Source organism: Pangasianodon hypophthalmus, chromosome 16, assembly GCF_027358585.1.
Source record: "Pangasianodon hypophthalmus isolate fPanHyp1 chromosome 16, fPanHyp1.pri, whole genome shotgun sequence".
In the NCBI taxonomy this organism is placed as follows: domain Eukaryota; kingdom Metazoa; phylum Chordata; class Actinopteri; order Siluriformes; family Pangasiidae; genus Pangasianodon; species Pangasianodon hypophthalmus.
The window spans coordinates 22303872-22319201 of record NC_069725.1 but is presented as its reverse complement, the minus strand read 5'-3'; the positions used below and the strand labels follow the sequence as shown (position 1 = coordinate 22319201).

Here is a 15330-nt window from a genome sequence, read left to right as displayed (position 1 = left end):
CTTCACCAATTATACACATTTTTAAATCAGTATATATACAGCAGCCGTCATTAAAGGCCAGGTGTAATTTGTTACTGTAGAGACGTTAATACATTTGAATTACAGCATGCACTGCTGTTAGAGTTGCTTTTATAGAAATTTAATCAACACCTTCTGACCAATCAGAATCGAGAATGAGTTGAACGAGCTGGTGAAGGGTTTCAAATAAATATCTTAATTGAAATAATGGATATTTCAGTGAACATACCTTTAAGTCACATGGCTCTGTATACAATGTGCTATTAAATGAAGTGGAATAGTACATAATCTAGAGATATGTACATTATGTCAGTGTTTTCCTCAGATTTGTCTGTCCTGTTGTTGTAGTTGTCTTCACTCACTAAACACCAGTCAGTGTTGCTCTGACCTTACATTTGCCGTAATAAAAAAGTTCAGACTTTATGTTTGTTTCAGTCACCTTGGTGTGGCTTTACCGTAATAATAAGCCATTGTACTTTTGTTGTTGTTTTGGCTGCATACAGACGCTATTGTGCTCAATCAGTGTTGACTGATTTGTGGAAATTCACAGGAGGGAGAGCCTCAGCGCTCGTGGCCAGTCTCTGACATCACTCGCAGTCCAGGAGCTGCCGTGGTTTGTTGGGTTTTTGACAGAAAGAATGAACAGACCATCATCCAGTCTTCCTTCCCCAAGTCCCGACCATAACCAGATCACTGCGAATGTCTGTAATTTACGTTTGAGGTGGCATAGAAAAACACGTATAAGTACTATTTTTGTCCATAAGGGGTTCATTCAAGGACAATAACAATCATTTAAGTCTTAGGTCTGCACAACAATAAAAACTTTTGCTTCATGCTGTTGGTCTGCATGAGAACTTTTGCTTGACAGTGTAGCATTGGTGTTTGACTGACTCAAATGTCTTTATGTTCATGCTGATATTGCAGAATTTGCAGTTGTGCCATTCACACCAGACTTTGAAAAGACCACATTGTTAGTGAAGTCTCAGTTCTAATTCGTTAGAATGTGTTGATTAATTGATTTTCTACAACAGCAGTTCTGAAAGTAGTGCTGTCTGCAAGGCAAATTATACATTTATGTTAAAGCGCTCAGTTGGGCCACTTTTGTCCCAGATTGCAAATCCCATTGAAAACTGTAATTGTGGCTGCTTACCATTGGACCACTTTTGGCCCACAATCAACCAGCCATTACCATAACTTGCTTTTGTGTACATAAATCTAAACAGATTTGGCCCAATACCTTCTATCTTGGGTTCTTCTTGAGGAGATCTGGAACTGAAGGAACTTTCCTAGAGGGTAGATCTCAAGGCACAGACCTGGAATAAACTGGAGTAGACACTCGAAGAAAATCTGAAATAAATTTGCCAGACAGTAGATCCCCAGAAGAAGATCTGAAACTTTATTGAAGAATTAGTCTCCAGAACCAGACTTGAAATGAATTTCTTCTGGTGAGTAGAGCTCAATGAGCAGATCTGGAACTAAACTTTACTGGATGGTAAATTTTGAGACACAGATCTGGAATAAACGTTGATGGAGCAGAGCAGAAATTTTGAAGACTCAAGCTCCAGGACCAGATTTAAGATAAGATAAGATAAACTTTATTGATCTCACAGTGGGGAAATTCACTTATCACAGCAGCTCACAGACAGTTAAAGTGCAGGTATTAAAGACTAACAATAGGAGGAAAGAAAAAAAGAAAGAAAAAAAATTTGTGATTTCCTGGAGGGTAGAACTCAAGTGGAAGATCTGGTATTAATAGATAAATAATAAAATATATATAAAATATATAACAAAGTTTGATGGGCAGTTGATCTTGAGGATCAGATTGAACACTTTATTAACTGAAGAATTCATTCCAGGGACCAGATTTGAAATTAAACTTTTACTGAGGGTAAATTTCTAGCAGCAGATCTGGAATAATCATTGCTGGAAGGTAGACCTTGTGCAGCAGATCTGGAACTAAACCCAAAAGGGACCTCTCTAGGGCAAGGCTGGATGACACAGATCCAAAGTCCCTTCAGCTTCTGGAATTCAAATTGTCTCTGTGCTATTCACTGATAAACACAAGACTCGACAAGTTTGCTTTATCGAGACCATGAGTAATGTCTTTGGGGAACACTGTCCAAAGTCGAAACCTTAGAGCTTTAACTTGACCATAAATGGTACTGGCCCCACTGGTGTTCTCCAAAGAGTCATTCAAATGTAGGGCCATATATTCAGGGTTTCGAGAAATGCCCTTTGGCCTAAAAGATGTACTGTGGTATTAATCTGCTTTCTAGCGGTTTGTAAATGCTTGGTTGGATTAGTCTTACATTTCCTCCTGCTAAAAATGCATTGGTGCCTTGACCGTACCTTCCCTGATAGCTCGCATGCTAACCTGTTATTCAGTCATAGCTGCTAAGGGTTTCATGAGATGTGGTGAAGAAAATTGAGGGTTGCATTTAGACTGGACACGTGATTACTAACATCCCACAACAGTATTAGCTAGCCATCTTTGGAGAAATCTATCTGCAAGGGAGCAACAACAAAAGGTCATTCTTTGTCAGTAGGTTATTAATTGCTTTGCTGCAGGTTTACAAGTTCACCTGTGACGTCTCTTTAATGCTTTTTTTTCAGATTCCAACAATAGCGAGTTAGTCTACGAGTGACGTCAACCATTCTGTAGTGTGGCAATTATGTTGTAAATGAGCAATATGCCGGAGTTTCCATCTTGACAAAGAAGCAGAAAGGCAATTAATATATAAAACCCTTCATAAATGTATTTAAGTATATACGTAAGCATTATTATTATTTTTTAACATTGTATTTTAGACATAAATCTGTCAAATGATCCTTACTGTTGCATAGAGATGACCTAAAAGACTTTAAGAGTGTAATTAATGGTACAACCTGAGCACAGGTCAATCCAGCAATCAGTTGTTTTGTAATAAGCATGACATATTATCTGTGATATGACTTAACAAAGGATAATTGTAGACTTGGCCTTAACTCTGGAAAATATTGATATCTATGGTATGTCCCAGATTCCAACTATAACTGTCATAGAGGTCATCAGTCTCTCTCTCTGTCTCTCTCTCTCTCTATCTCTGCTATAACAGAAGCTTTTTATGACAGTTATTTAATTAATTAATAGAGTAAAAAACAGACTCTGACCTGTAATATTGCTTTGAAGTTAATTCTAGTAGTCACTAAAATAAACTCCATCAGTTTTTATTGGCCTTCAAACACATTTTATTGGATTTCAAACAATTGTTAAACTTATCTCTTGTCCTATTCATAGCATTTAGCCCAAAGTTCTTAATTGACACCTTTGATTTAGTTTAACAGATGCTTATCAAGTTTTGTAGCTCTTGTAACTCTTAAAATAATTTTTCAACATTGAATCTAAAAAAATATGCATTTAACCATTAAGAAATGTGTTAACCAATTCCCAGTAACAGTCTCTCTCTCTCTCTCTCTCTCTCTCTCTCTCTCTCTCACTTTTTTTTTTTTACAAGGTTTCTTAAATGAATAAAAGTAGCAGGGTTGAATTTTTTTAGCACAGAATTAGCAACTACACAAAATGTGGTTAACTAGCATCTATGCTAATGACATGACGATATTATGGAAATCCTAAAGACTGACCTAATTCTTCATTTTTTTTAAAAAAGTAATAATTTACTTTCAATGTCTAATTTCAGTAGTAGTGTTTAAAAAGTTTTTAAAAGTGAGCTCATCAGACTATATCACACTATCATTATAAAAAAAAAAAAAAAAAAAACAAAGAGAGAAATGACTTTTCTTCTTGTCATGATCTTCAGGAAATTCGGATGATGCAACTTCCTGTTCTGGAGTGCTCCAAATATTTCACTGGGGTGAATGTGTTCAGGTAACATGGTTGAGTGAATAAATAAATAAATTCATTTTTCATAAACTATAATGGATGATTCATGGCAGAAGTTAAACAGATTCACACATCAATGCAAAAAATATTACAACCTTAGTAGCGCATTGATTATATTTCAAGGTAAAGTGTAGTTATAATAAGTTGGGAATGGCAAAATGATGTCATTAAGCGGTGTCGATTTTGTTATTTATCTGAATCATGCATAGAGGATGTAGTGAAGGAAATCTTTTCTATGCTTAAGATGGCTTTTACCTTTATTTTTACCTATGTATTTGTGAATGTAATATCAGTGGGACACAAATGGCACAGTAATGACCCCAAACTTTTTTTTTTTTTTTTTATAAAATATCCCCTCCAAACGTCTCAAAATACAAAGTAATGGAGATTACACTTAACATAGCCTTAACATTGACACTAGAAGTCAGTCTAACTTATTCAGTTAGATTTAATACAGGAATCTATTAAAAATGTCGCAATGTGTTTATATCACAGAATAAGCTTATTCACTTCACAAAATAAAAAAGTTATTAATTAAATTAAAAAAGTTAAAAATTAAAATGTAAAAGTTAAAAATGAAATTAAATTGAAAGAGTGACACGTAAGCCTAGTTTTATGCAATGATCTGCCAATCACTCTGACAATGAGACTATTTGAATTGTGTGAAATGTTAAATATTTGCTGAATGAACCTATCTAAAATCAAAGCTTTTTTTCCCCCTGCAGATTTAACGCTGATATCACGGAGCTAGACACTAAACACCTTGAAGTTATTGTTGACACAATGTGATAACTCAGGAGCTCAAGTCTCAAGTCCTCCAGTTCTTGAACCTGCTTATTTTCCAGGAAATGCAGTATGCACTTACACAAGCTGCCCATCGTACATGCACAAAAATGAATGTACACATAAACAGTACACAGTATACATGCTCGAAAATGAACACAGACTGCACAAATCCCGTGTTTAAAAACGTTTACACCTGTACAAACTATTGTGTCTTATTATATAACTGCAGTTAGCAAGATGATTATCTTCTACTGCTGTCCTGGTGCCTACAGCGTCAATGCACTGCTCAGAGACATTCACTTGGCTTCGAAGCTCGTGTTCTTCTTCAGAGCAAAGTTCTTCTACGGAAAAAGCTTTCGCCATCAGATATCCACTGATAGGCTTCTCATAAAACGGGCCAGCGCTAATGTGCTAAGTCAATACTATACCTTATCATTGCCTCATGATAAGATAGATGATAAAATGATAAGACGATGCAGTGTGATGATAAAGTGCTGTATCTTGTGCATGTCTGCCCTTTTGAAAAATTCGCAAATTCGCAAAAACTGACAAACAAAAGTCATTTCAGCATAAGATCCTACTACATCCAAGATCAAAACCATTTCTGAGCATTTGCTAACTTGACATTGTTGAATTGTGAAGGTGATCAGAAGGTTTTGATTTATTTTCTGTGGTGGACGCTCCACCTTTCTGAACTCTTCTGTTAGGAGATGTTTATATAACATTTATGGAAGGCTTCTCCAGTGCCAGCACTTTGTAACAGGTAGTAAGTTTTCCGACATGGGAAAATCTTCAGTAACAGGAACACTGCTTCATCATAGCACATTGTTGATTTAGTTTCCTTTAACAGCATGTCCCAAGTGTTTGATTACTTACTTATTATTAGTCATAGTTTTTGCTAGCTGTCAAGCTGGATTCTAGCTAGCAAGCAAAGTTGTTGTGATCTTGTAGCTAACACACAGGAATTTTTGGTACAGTAATACTTTAGAAACCAGAAACTGTTGAACTGATTGATGTTCATTAATTTAGTGCATACTACTACTATGGTTTTCGAATAATAGCTAGTATCAATATTAGCTATCATCCACCATAGCGCTAACATTAGTTGCTCTTAAAAAACGCTGTATTTTATTTTGATCTATTTACATTAGGGGATTTTGTACTATGTATGGAAATACTTATTTATGCATTGTTGCACATAAAAACATACAGGTCCATTTTAGTGTGTTAAATGTTAGCCATTTTTATGAATATGCTTTATGTTGCATGCTTTGTGGAAATTGTGTTGAAACAAGTTGGAGCAAAACCCCACATACAGTATACACACAACCAATACAACCACATAAATCAATCAATTTTTTTTTTTTTACATATTTATTTACAGGCCATACTTTACAGTTCTGACTGGTGTAAAATCCTTATATACAATACAGACCGCCTAGAGTGATCCTACTCATGTTTTTTTTTTTAATTCGTAAAAACAATGCACATATATAAGAAAGATACATATTAGACACTGCCTAAAAAGCCATGGGCTTAAAAGGCAACAAATGTAATTCTTTACATATATAATTCTTTAAAAAATACAACTCTTTAAATAGTTTTAAACAAAATCCTCATGTATGAATTAATAATAAAGGCCATCTGCATTTTCATTTCGCATTGCACATCACAGACAGCCATGCAATGAGAGCAGCTTCACAAGGAGACTAAAAATACACATACAGCAAGCATAGTCTAGCTATGTGTAGCAGAACGTCTTCAGGACCAGGAACCAGGCTTTAAAGCTATCCAAGCCTTGTTCAGTGGGATCTGCTCTTGTTAGAATGGCTCTACATGTTCCTTCTGGGCCACTTTAGAAGAACCATCTAGCAGCCTCAGGTACAATAGACCTCAAGCCACATGGGAAACTGCTACACAGCCTACTTCCAGCCCCTTTAAGCAGTGCATATGTTAAATCATACTATGTAATAGAGTCCTATTATATATATACTTTATTACATGCTACAGATGTGTTCCAGACACTGTTTGAATCTGGCTCTTCTCATCATCCACAGAAAGTGTGGGGTTGTCATACATCTCCAAGCCCTTCTTACTCTTCTCTTCCTCGTCCACTTCTCCCTTCTTGCAGCACTTGCAGCAGCAGCAGCAGCGTGTCCCGCAGAAGCCCATCACCCTGGTGACAATGCGGTCCCACGGTTTGAGAGAGTGCAGCGGCCGGGGAAGGAAGTCCCAAGTCCGCAGCGCTGGAACCAGGAAGCGTGGGCAGCGTGACTGCATGATGTTCACCACCAACACGAAGACCACCAACACCACCACGGGCACGCCGACCCCCACGAGGACCTGCCAGCCAGCGATGGAGAGCCCCAACACCGTCAAGGGCAAAATGAAGAAGCAAGAAACCAAGTAGATGATGGCAAACCAGCGGTATTTGGCTGTGCGGTCGCCCAGTGCTTTAGCCAGCCGGATAGGTATACGTGTGAATGGAATTGGGTACCACAGCATTATACCAAAGATGTTGAAGAAGAAATGGCACAGAGAGATCTGCAAGGAAATGAGACTCGTCATGAGTTTGGCATGATGTTAACGAGGCCAGTGCAGTACAAATGGAAGTTTAATCAATGTAATCATATTTCTAGGGCTAACCTGTAGTGAGTTGGCCAGTTTTTCTCCAGGACTTGCCATGGCAGCAAGAATAGCGGTGGTTGTTGTCCCAATATTGGAGCCAAGCGTAAGGGGATAGGCTCGCTCAATGCTAATAACACCAATACCTGAAAAGAAATATGGAAATAGTATCAGCTTTTGCACTGATATTTAAACAGAATAAAACTAGGACTAGAAAAAAAAATCTTTGGTGGAAAAACTGGAAATACTATGACTGATTTGCACACTGCCATTTAACAGACTATTAGATTATTTGATAAGTAGTGTAGTGCACACTTTCTGTCTTTAGAAGGATTCAAAGTGTTTCAGCTCACACTCACCAACAAGAGGTGTAATGGCGGAGGTGAAGACTGAACTGCTTTGCACGATGAAGGTCATTCCTGCCCCTACCAAGATAGCGAGGTAACCAGTGACCCATGCAAATGGAAAGGGGAAATCTGCAAAGAAGAATCCAGCATTGTTACTCAAACCATGCGGTTATATGTGTGTTCGGGAAAGGACTGATGATGGCAACAATAAAAAGCCGTTCAAGAGTCACCAGATAATACAAAGAAACCTTATCTAGATTCACCTAACAAAGCCACAACTGTAATCAGCACATTCTGCCATACTCGGGAATGTAGTGTACCTGATCACTGTTCGTGACATATGACATGCTCAAACATAAAGAGAGAGGCCCAGGTTCACATTTTTGTGCCTGTTTAACTCATCAGACATCAGGATGAGGAAGCCTGCGCTGACTATCATTGACAGGGTATCCACTCGGACGTGTCTATGAGAGGTTTTACTGCTTCCTTTTCATAAATAGAATTGGTGCCTTGACGGTTCACCCAGTTTGTTTGCCAAATCAATACCAAAGCTAACCATACCCAAATAAATCAAATGTCCAGATTTAATATTAAATCCTACGTTGCCTCAAGAAAGCAATTCAATGCAAGTATCATGCAAGTTATGCAAGTTAATCATTTGAGAAGCCTCACCTGTGTTGAGCACCTTCTTAATGGCGACGGCCACCTGACCCCTGAGCATGGAGTTGAGCAGCTTGACGATGAGAATGAGGCATGTACAGAGCACCAGCAGGGAAAGAGCTAGCAGGATCAGGCCCACAGCCAGGTCTGGCAGATTCGCTGATGCAAAGAGATGAGTACCTGGAGCAAGAGAGAAGTTGCAGATTTTCAGCCAAATTTCAGTCAAAGGGGTACTAATGGATGGCCATTCCATTGGTCATTTGTAAGTCAAGGATCCTGAAAACATTGTACAATTCCTTTGAATGCCTTCATCAGTTCTGATAATGATGTATTTCAGAAGCATATATGAAGAGTGCTAATACATCTTCAAGGTCCTAACACACAACAAGTCACTTTTATACTATACAACCATTTGGAGGAATGTTGATGGAAATCCAATTTCATGAATTGATCATACTTCATTCAGTACAGACAGGACTGAATGATAATGATGCTATTTGATAATGTTGACTCACTAAAAGGCTACAGGAGGTACATAAGTCCTACTAGAACCAACAAACTGCAAGCAAGCTTGAATTTCGCTGTCAATTCCAAACATGACCCCCGATCATAAGCCTTCCTCTCTATTTGGCTGGGCCTTTTTTTGTCTGGTTTCGGTGGCCTCAGGTAGTTCTACTCAAAGAGAAGAATAGCCCCATTGAGCATGTAAGAGTAGAATAAGAGGGAGGGGAAGATGGGGAAGATGTTTGCCGAATCATAAGCAACTGAAAGAAAACCATTGTCCTCATGGTGCAGTAGTTAATGGGAGTCGCGGTCTAATGGTCTGAAGTATGTACGCAGGGATGAGAGGTAACGATCAACCTCGGCTGATCCAACCTTCCCACAAAGGACAAGTCACTCACATTTCTCTAAGTTGATGGTCTCTGTTATGTTCTTCTGTGTCCATGTTTGGTTGCCCTCCATCCAGCATGGGACACCAACTGTGCAGTTTGCTTCTCCGGGAACGGTGACATTCACCAGACTCTGAAATACCAAAAAACAATAAAATCTGTAAGTTCATATTCATGTCACTAATATATTTCCAAACAGAACAGCTAACACACAATGTAGTCGGTGCCAAAGTATATGCTATTAGTAACCAGTATTTATCTCGATGCTTTTTAGCCCTTACACACCTTTCAGTGGAGCACAAAGGCTGTTACATATTAACACAAGTCAAATGTTAGGCCTATATAATGCAATTTCTTCTGTCTCCCAGAATTTGCTGTAAATGAAAAAGTGAACATCTATAGGTGGCATGTTTGCCAACATTCTCAGTCCTTACCGTGACTTTCTGCTTTTTGCACCATATCTTGATCAGGCTCTTGTTTCGAGCACTTGGATCACCAATTGCTATGTCACTGATGACAGAGCTGTCCAGCTACAGAGAGAAAGGAAGAGAGAGAAATATGAGTCACAAGACCAAATTCCAACTACAGAGCTGTTATTTAGATTTAACCTGTGCAGAATACAGCTCAGGTCACATGCAGAATGAGATTAGTTACTAAATCAGAGTCTAGAAGTCATTCTGTTAGAGGAAAAACAGCACATTTTTCAGCATAGACGTTCAACTGAGATGGATTTGATTTCATTGATAGGCTCAGTGGGCTAATCTGAGATCAAGCCATTCCAAGCCATTCTTTTAAGTCACAATTGGGTTGCCTCATTAATCTTGAGATGCTAAGTCCTTCAGTGTGATAGTATTTTTTTTTTTTTTTTTACCGCAATGATGTTCTTGGTGAGTGGTTCGGTGATGACTTTAAGCAAGTCTGGGGCGTCCTGGCCTGTCTGAATGTTAAATGAGTCGATGAGGAGTTTGGTAAGCTTGTACAGGACACCAGTGGCCACTTCCAGAGGTAGCAACACCAACACGGACAGCCAGTTAAAAAAGTCATGCACTGTGGCTCCAGCAAATGCCCTGGGACACACAGAGAAAAAGGCATTAGACAATGAAAAGCTGGTTATTTGATGTGATATGCTTGGTGTATGGTCCATAATTTTGTAAGCAGAATATTGAAGAATACTGACACTAAGAAATAGAACCAAGTACTGCTGTTGAGACCTGACATGAAATCTTATACATTGCTCAATACTTTAGGGATTATTTGGCATAGAGACGTTACATTGTTACATTGACGTTACATAGGGTTGCCAGGTCTCAGCACAATTTCTAGCCCAACTACATCTCAAAACACACACAAAAAAACCCATGAAACTAGGCCAAAATGTCCAGGCATTAGAAACATGTCTTTTTTCTTCTATTTTTTTAGTCTTTGTTTGGAAAAGAAGTTCACCGTGGTGCGCACACATTTTTGATGTGCAGTATCTGCAAAGCACATTTTGTCATCACCGCAAGTACAACCATTTTCATTGTAGATACATTGTTTGCATTTACACTTTACTTTTGACCTATTTATTAGCCTATGTTTGCAGAAATTGATTACAAAAAAAGGCAAATACAGACTTGTCCAATTTACTGTAAAAACCGCAAACCTCTGAGGTTACATTAAAGTTTACTAAGGTGGCCTTCGAAGTTTACAGAGTAATCCAAATTCTCTGGAAGAGCAGCTTCTACAAATCTGGCGTGTTATGTCTACCTGCGGAACTCGTTACGGTCTCCGGCCTGCATCACAGCCACGATGGTGTTGGTGATGGAGGTACCGATGTTAGCACCCATAATGATAGGCACTGCTGACTGCACCTCCAGTACTGAAAAAACATAAGAAACACTCTTAAATCCCAAGCAAAAGTGACATTCAAGACCATTCACCACAGACTCTTATGGCGTGTATACGACATTTAACATTTGGATAAAATAAAAAATGCACTCACATCCAGATGACACCATGCTGACCACAATGGATGAAGAAGTGCTGGAGCTCTGAACCAGCACCGTAACCAGGACACCAATTACGAGCCCTGCCACAGGGTTGGATAACACCACATTGTCCTGAAAGATATCTCCAGCTGCTTTTCCTATTTAAAAAAAACACATGGCATTATGAAATCTCACCTATGCCCAGACACACACACATCTAAGCACATGAAAAGATAAGAACATTTCAACACTCTACACATTAACCACATAAACTACAATCACAGTAGATTGCAGTAATTTGCTGTACAAGTTGTGGCCTTACTAAAACCTTACTATAGCTGTACAAGTCGTGACCTGACTTACGAATGAGTCTGATACAATAATAGTAATAATAATAATAATAATAATAATAATAATTTCTTAACAAATGTTACAAATTTCATTAATAACATAATTAAAAACCCAACATAATTCTTGTCACTTACCACCAACGAGCTGAAATGCCGAGCTCAGAACATCCAGAGAGCAAACGAACATGTAAAGGAATCCAAGCAAGAGAATGCACCTTCCGATTGAGGTCACGACTTGCAGAACTTTACCCTTTGTGTCCAATTCTGCACAGAAGAACCAGAAATGAAAGATTGTTTCATACCCAGCACTCCTTTGCACACGTGCCTCATCTTTGGAGACTGCTGAGCGTCAGACACTGGCATGGCAGCTCACCTGACCATTTGGGCCCCACGTCCTTGAGCTCAGGAAGGTCCCATGGGTTGCTCTGTTCAGGATCCAAATCCACGAGAGCCACAGTGGAGTACGCTGGAAGCACCACTGCATCTTTGGATGAGTTTTGGTCTGTTTAAAGGAGCAGAAATACTATGGATCATGGGTGAGGAAAGGAAAAGATGGAGAAAGAAGAAAGGGAAAACGTTTTCCATTGTGGCACTAATAAAAGAAGATATGTACCAAGATCCGGTGGAGAGACTGAAGTGTCACTTCCAATCTCTGGCCGTGGAGCCATTGCCTGTAGGATAGTGACAAGATTTATTTATTTATTTGTTTATTTTTTAAAAACAAGCTACATTTTAGGCAAAAAATATTAAGCAACATTTTCATGGTAGTAGCTTTTAGAACCTACTGACCTACTACAACACCATCTCTCACACCATCCAGTTAATATATAAACGCCTACCCATGTACTATTGTACTGTCATTTACCTGCTATTATACTGTAATATACATAATATTGTACTGTCATTTACACGCTATTATACTGTAATATACATAATATTGTACTGTCATTTACACGCTATTATACTGTAATATACATAATATTGTACTGTCATTTACACGCTATTATACTGTAATATACATAATATTGTACTGTCATTTACACGCTATTATACTGTCATATACATAATATTGTACTGTCATTTACACGCTATTATACTGTCATATACATAATATTGTACTGTCATTTACACGCTATTATACTGTCATATACATAATATTGTAATCTAATAGCTAATTTGATAATGGCAGAATTTCCACTGTTATTCTTCCTTGGACCCAACTTTAAGAATCACTGCCATCGAAGAAACAGCATTAAGTGGAATATGATTCTAGATAAACGCTTCTTAAAAAAATCTAATTTTATCACATGCAATCAGATATAATTGCCTTTATGATTAGATGAGATGAGTGAAATTATTACCTGGGTAAAATGTATCTCTTTAGACTTGTTATAAATAAATTCAGAGCTTTAAGGCTGATTAACAAGTCACCAAGCAAAAAGAAATAAACCCTATTACTGCACAAGCACCTCCAAATACCATTAATGCACTTCAATGGAGTTCAGGTTTGCACCTGAGCCCAAGTGTGTGTGTGTGTGTGTGTGTGTGTATACCCACCGAGCCGTAAAGTTGTAGAAACGCTAAATAATCTAAAATATACCTGTTCTTACCTGTTGGATTGACCTTAAGGCAGCTTTAAGTCCTGAACAAGGAAGCAGAGTCCACCTGAGGTACCTGTCGGAGTCGGGGCGCGCGCTGCTTTTTATACAGCACACCTGACGCACGAGACCACCCCCCAGCCCGCGCCCCCGCCCCCGACACGCACATAGCGCGCGCCCTGCAGCCGCACGGAGGCACGTTACAGATTCACGAGCGCCAATAAACAGCCTTTGGACAATGTTCAGATTCAATAATGTGATAAAAAACGCTTTTTTTCTTTCTTTCTTTTTTTGCATAAGCTCTAACGCCTAATCAGTGGAAAAGACAATTAAACTTGTCATCATTTATTAGTGGAAATTTTACTAAATAAGTTTCTAATCAGTTCCGCGCGCCCTCTGTTGGTAGAAGGAGACAAAAGTCAAGCTCTAGATCTGTTAATCCTGTTTAAAGATGAGAATTTATTGTTTAAAAAAGTACTTTTTAATGAAGTAATAATTTCGTGCATCAGTGTCTAGCCATGTATTATTGCTGTTTATGTACTATTGTGTCATTTGTGCTATTGCATTGTTATTTATGTGCTATTGTGACATTTATTTGCTATTGTGCCATTTGTGCTATTGCATTGTTTTTTAAGTGCTATTGTGACATTTATTTGCTATTGTGTCATTTGTGCTACTGTACTGTCCCATTGCTGTCATTTGCTTGCTAATGCAATGTAATTCATGTGCTATTATACTGTCATTTGTGCTATTATACTCTTCCTATGTGCTATTGTACTATTGCTGTCATTTGTGCTAATGCAATGCAATTTATGTGCTATCGTACTGTTATTTATGTGCTATGGTACTGTCATTTGTCCTATTGCTGTCATTTGTGCTATTGCAATGTCATCGATGTGCTATTGCAAGGTCATTTGTATTTATTTTCCTAGATCGGTTTCTCTTTCCTAGACTAGTTTCTCCCATGCAAATGCTATAAACACACAATAATAACGTAATTTTATCATAAACAATATAGATGCAGTTAAAAAGGTTCGAGATCATAATCACCGTAATTAGACACTTGCTGCATACAACATATTCATATACATTCTACATAATTACATTTTATATCAATACTGTCTATGAGAATTTTATCTGTATTATGGTTTATTCCTCATTAATTATGATTATAAGCCAGTTAATAAGCTAATAAAGACGTGTGATTAATATATATTATAATTATGTAATTATAATTCTTAATAAAGTGGATGGTGTGTGCATCTGTGTGCGTAAGTGCATATATATATATATATGCACACACACACCCACACCCACACACACACACACACACACACACATATATATATATATATATATATATATATATATATATATATATATATATATATATATATATATATATATACACACACACACACACACAAGTAAAAGACTCATAGACAGCACTACTATTAACTGTAAAACCTAAATATGTGCTAAATGTGCCTAATTAGAGTAGTAAAGATTCTGGCCTTTTTCTAATTAAATTGGATTGTTTTAGATTGTTTGAAAAAATAAAAGTAATTTCTAATATTTCTCAATTAAATAAACATATATTAAACATCTCCATTCATTTATACCTATTCTATGGTTAGGTTTGTCATTTGTTTATATTAAATTCTTAGTGAACAGCTAAACATAATGAAATGCATTAACCCTAACAATGACAGGTATATTTTGGACAAAGTTTAGCAAAGAAGCTGATAAAAGATCATAAAACAATTATGCTTATTAATCTGCCTTTATTATGCCTACTGACCTGTGTGTTGCCTTATCAAAGTGTAGATGCTTCAAGGACATTAACTCCTGAGAGTCTGATTAAAATAGTTCAGTGGGTTTTAGTTGAACAATATAAAAATCATTAAGACCAAAAGCTTGGAAAATACACATAAATATATATCATGAATAGGAAATTACATGTCTATTTTAGACACAATATTTAACAATTTAATGTATTGTATTATTTTTTATGATACAAAAATATTATAATTCTTTAATAACTATTATTGTTTTCAATCTCATTTAGAGACTATAGCCCAATTTCAATCCTCTTTTCAGTATGCCCTATGTGTGTGTGTAAGTGTGTAAGTGTGTAACGCATACATCATACAAGTGACCACTTGCTGAACCCTCTGTAGTAAGCATAAACATGCACAAAGTGATTTTC

At 37.4% G+C, this 15330-nt stretch overlaps 1 protein-coding gene across 1 annotated transcript; it reads right to left on the bottom strand.

Moving 5' to 3' along the window:
* Positions 1-5997: 5997 nt before the first annotated feature.
* On the bottom strand, positions 5998-13243 carry slc34a2b (solute carrier family 34 member 2b). The gene is made up of 13 exons (XM_026921431.3): positions 13134-13243; positions 12137-12194; positions 11897-12025; positions 11659-11787; positions 11188-11331; positions 10953-11064; positions 10078-10273; positions 9641-9736; positions 9219-9339; positions 8329-8496; positions 7669-7785; positions 7331-7455; positions 5998-7228 (listed from the first exon to the last, which is right to left on the bottom strand). The coding sequence occupies exons 2-13, from the start codon at positions 12189-12191 to the stop codon at positions 6689-6691; spliced, it is 1932 nt and encodes a 643-aa protein (XP_026777232.3). The 5' UTR covers positions 12192-12194; positions 13134-13243; the 3' UTR covers positions 5998-6688.
* Positions 13244-15330: the final 2087 nt, after the last annotated feature.

Bases quoted from the DNA above. Each gene is read 5' to 3' on its own strand.
- slc34a2b (XM_026921431.3), bottom strand. From the start codon at position 12,191: ATGGCTCCACGGCCAGAGATTGGAAGTGACACTTCAGTCTCTCCACCG. The intron at 11,788-11,896 runs GTGAGCTGCCAT...TCTTCTGTGCAG, and splicing joins CGTGGGGCCCAAATGGTCAG to AATTGGACACAAAGGGTAAA. The intron at 11,332-11,658 runs GTAAGTGACAAG...TTTTTTAAATAG, and splicing joins GGCATTTCAGCTCGTTGGTG to GAAAAGCAGCTGGAGATATC.